At 48.8% G+C, this 3,908-nt stretch overlaps 1 protein-coding gene across 1 annotated transcript; it reads left to right on the top strand.

Moving 5' to 3' along the window:
* Positions 1 to 242: 242 nt before the first annotated feature.
* On the top strand, positions 243 to 2,119 carry LOC6740253 (innexin inx6). Its single transcript, XM_016180765.3, has 2 exons — positions 243 to 1,095; positions 1,170 to 2,119. The coding sequence occupies exons 1-2, from the start codon at positions 415 to 417 to the stop codon at positions 1,917 to 1,919; spliced, it is 1,431 nt and encodes a 476-aa protein (XP_016040154.2). The 5' UTR covers positions 243 to 414; the 3' UTR covers positions 1,920 to 2,119.
* Positions 2,120 to 3,908: the final 1,789 nt, after the last annotated feature.

Below are 3,908 nucleotides of genomic sequence, written 5' to 3'. Positions count from 1 at the left end.
ATCTTAATTGGCAAAAGAGCCCTACAATTTTATATGCAATTTTAAAACATATTTAATGTTGCTTTTCACAGCAAGTAACTATTTAAAACGATTAGAAGCACAACAAAAGTTACAAAATACTAGATAATAAAACTAAACCTTATAGTATGTAAAATATTTAATTGAATGTGACTTTAATCCAACATAACTAGCCTATTATATAGCTAAATGCCAGGCGAACTTTCGATGTGTGACATTCGAAATTCAACGGTTTTCATAATTAATCGAACTCTGAGCAACCCTGATCCACTCAGTCGAATTGTCAAGCAAAAGTCAGGACAGCCGAACAAATTCGAACCCAGGCAATCCATAACTCTTGAGACCAAAAGCCAAGCCCTAACGTTATCCCACACTTGCCACTGGAGTCCCGGAAAGATGTATGCCGCCATGAAGCCGCTGTCAAACTATCTGCGCCTGAAGACCGTGCGCATATATGACCCGATATTCACGCTGCACTCCAAGTGCACCATCGTGATCCTGCTGACCTGCACCTTCCTGCTATCCGCGAAACAGTACTTCGGCGAGCCGATCCTGTGCCTCAGCTCCGAGCGGCAAGCGGATTACGTGCAGTCCTACTGCTGGACCATGGGCACCTACATCCTGCCGGCGGAGGACGAGTGGGATGGCGCCAGAAGCTGGGAATACGCCCTCTACGCACCCGCCTCCGGCGCCGCCGACGATGTCAACGTGAGCAGCCTGCGCGCGCTGGTGGCCCAAAATGAGCAGTACGCCCGGCTCATATCGATCGCCGAAGGCGTCGGGCCGGAGACGCGTGGCGTGACCAAGCGGATGTACCTGCGCTACTATCAGTGGGTCTTCATGATCCTGCTCTTTCAGTCGCTGCTCTTCTACTTCCCCTCGTTCCTGTGGAAGGTGTGGGAGGGCCAGCGCATGGAGCAGCTGTGCTGCGAGGTCGGCGACGCGCTCATCGTGGAGGCCACCTACCGCACCCGCCTCCAGATGCTCACCAGATACTTCCGCGCCCAGTTCGCCCCCATCCACTGGTGCTACTCGATCAAGTACTCATTCTGTGAGCTGCTCAATGTGTTCATCAGCGTGAGTTAAACCCCATTGAAATGCCAAAAGCAGGTGTGACCAGGTGTGTAACTGATCCTCCGCCCTCGCTGCAGATCCTCAACTTCTGGCTTATGGACGTGGTGTTCAATGGGTTCTGGTACAAGTACATCCACGCCCTGGCCGCCATACCCGTGTACGACTGGAACCTCTGGAACCTGATGACGTCGCGCGTCTTTCCCAAGGTGGCCAAGTGCGAGATGTTCGTGTATGGGCCCAGTGGCACCCCGAATGTCATGGACATCCTGTGCGTGCTGCCGCTGAACATCCTGAACGAGAAGATCTTCGCCGTGCTGTACGTATGGTTCCTGTTCATCGCCCTGCTGGCCACGGTGAACATCGTCTATCGCCTGCTGGTCATCTGCTGCCCGGAGCTGCGCCTCCAGCTGTTGCGCACCCACCTGAAGGGCATGCCCAAGGCGCATGTGCGGGAAGTCCTGGCCAGCGCAGGATACGGCGACTGGTTCGTGCTTATGTGCGTGAGCATCAACGTCAATCCCTCCTTGTTTCGGGAGCTCCTCGAGCAGCTCTACGCCAAGCTAAATCAGGCGCGCTGCACGGATCCCGTATTCGCGGAACAGCCTTCCCAGCAACTGCCGCAGCTGCCGCATCTGCAGGCCAAGCTAGAGAGGTGTCCCAGTCGCAACTGCAGCCTGTTGATTGATCCCACGGCCGATCGTCACTCAATTTGCACGGTGAGCAGCCAACGAGTGATGGCGGTGCCCACGGCCCCGACCATCAACATAATGGCGCCCAACGACGAGATCATCAGCATGGATATCTACTACAACGAGAGCCACGCATAGGTCCACAATGGTTGCCAGTCCACTTTCTGCGGTTTGTTAGCACTTCAATTAAATGAGCTTTAGCACAAGTGATTCTCAATTAACCAGATATAATCGCCACACACCAGTACTTTTTTTGTATACATACACATACATGTGCATATGTACATACATATGAGAATTAAGAAATATATGGATTGGTAGGGTATATACACTTTGACTTGCTATTTCGATTTGATTGTCTTTCTTGAAGGATGAACTTACATGCATGCGCATACATATGTACATAGTTTCAAAACACATTACTCCTAAAATCGCGCCCGTATCATTCGCTTTGCAGAACTTTCCCTCGGGGAGCTTTATCAGTTTTGCAAATAAGTGAATTGCATCAAAATGCAAATAAAATGCACTAATCAAAATGACAGCGGGCGGCCGGCGGGGTAAATACCAAATACCAGCAGGCATAACAAAAACTTTAACAAACTTACAAAAGTTAAACAAGCCGACTACAAGATGCCATAGTGGCGGGGGTGGTGGGGCAGGGCGAGAACGGCGTTCGCTCTCGCTGAGAGATGATGACGATGATTGCGAAACTCTTCTCTTCCGCTGGTTAAGCTTTTGTCTGTCTGCCAACAGGTAAAACTAACAACAACAATTTGAGAGAGGGCAGGCAGCGGGAGTCAGTGCTGCCCGGTGTCGTTTCCGAAAAGTAGCCAATAGTTCTTGTACTTTCTGATTTAACAAAGCCGTTTCTTTCTTTCGAATTAAGTAATGACTTTATTCAGTTAATAGGCTACAAAATAGCTGAATATACTATCTGCAACAGGAATCATTTCCAACAATGTCGGCTACAGACAAGTCTGGCTGTAAAGCAGCTTAACTGGCTGCACTCGCAGGAGCAGGAGCAGCAAGAGGAAGAGCAAGAAGAGGCGACGACAACGCAAATGGCGGCAATTACATGCAGCTACAATAACACAACAACAGTAGGGGAGGACGGCGGGGTTGGGGGGAGAGAAGGACAGTGAGAGAGTCAACATCACTTTGTCTGAGGCGGCCGAAGAGCGACAGAGACGGCGGAGAGGTGGGTAAAAGCGCAAAATAAACAAAGTTAATTTTAATTAAAAACCGCAGGAAACCGAAAAAACAACAAAATGCTAAATAAAATGGGCGTGAACGGAGTGACTCAGCGAAGCCGATGACGATAACGATGACGTCGAAGGAGTGAGTGAGCGGGCAGGATGTCTTGCATATGCAACTGCGATAAAGAGAGATAGCGAAGGAGAGGGATCAGTGTTGTCAGCTGTTTTAAAGCGGAAACTGTGGTGAAAGTCTAGTGAGTACGATTATTGCTCCCAAAATAGGACAGAACTATTTTTGGTAGCCAAATTTTACCTAATTCAAGGAGCACACGCACTAGTTATTTAAAGAATACGTTTATATGCGTAATTACGCAACTATGCGTATGCGTAATAAGAAAACGTCACATTAATTTTGTAGCATACATTTCGGGGCTTGTGCGTTTTGAGCAAACTACCTCTTTTGCCCCACATTTAACAATTAAAGTTCATGTCTAAACTTAAGTTTCGTTAAATAATACATAATTGAAATCTATCTGGAAAGTGGGCAGATCTGACAGCTCTGAACGGAATAGACAGACGGGCAGAGAAAACATGCCGCCAGCTGAAATGTAGGCTGAAAATGAAACTGAAGCATAACATATTCCTTCGCTGCTCACAACCCCACCACCCTTCCACCCTACCACCCACCGCCCACGGGATCCGGCGCCACCAATGGATAACTGTAACTGTAACAAAGACACATGTAAACAATTCCGTTTGTCTTCGACGCTGTTTCTGCCTAGTTTTAATTATACCGAGCAAAAACTTTGCCCGCACTTTGCAACACCACTCTAATACACCCAACACCTCCAAACACCAACCGCCCACAATCAACCACCCTCCCCCCCCCCCACACACCCTTTCTCGGCACGAAAGTTTAAAGTGAGCAACG

The sequence above is a fragment of the Drosophila simulans genome, chromosome X, assembly GCF_016746395.2.
Source record: "Drosophila simulans strain w501 chromosome X, Prin_Dsim_3.1, whole genome shotgun sequence".
NCBI lineage: Eukaryota > Metazoa > Arthropoda > Insecta > Diptera > Drosophilidae > Drosophila > Drosophila simulans.
The sequence above is the reverse complement of the archived record's forward strand: the minus strand, read 5'-3'. Positions and strand labels throughout refer to the sequence as shown.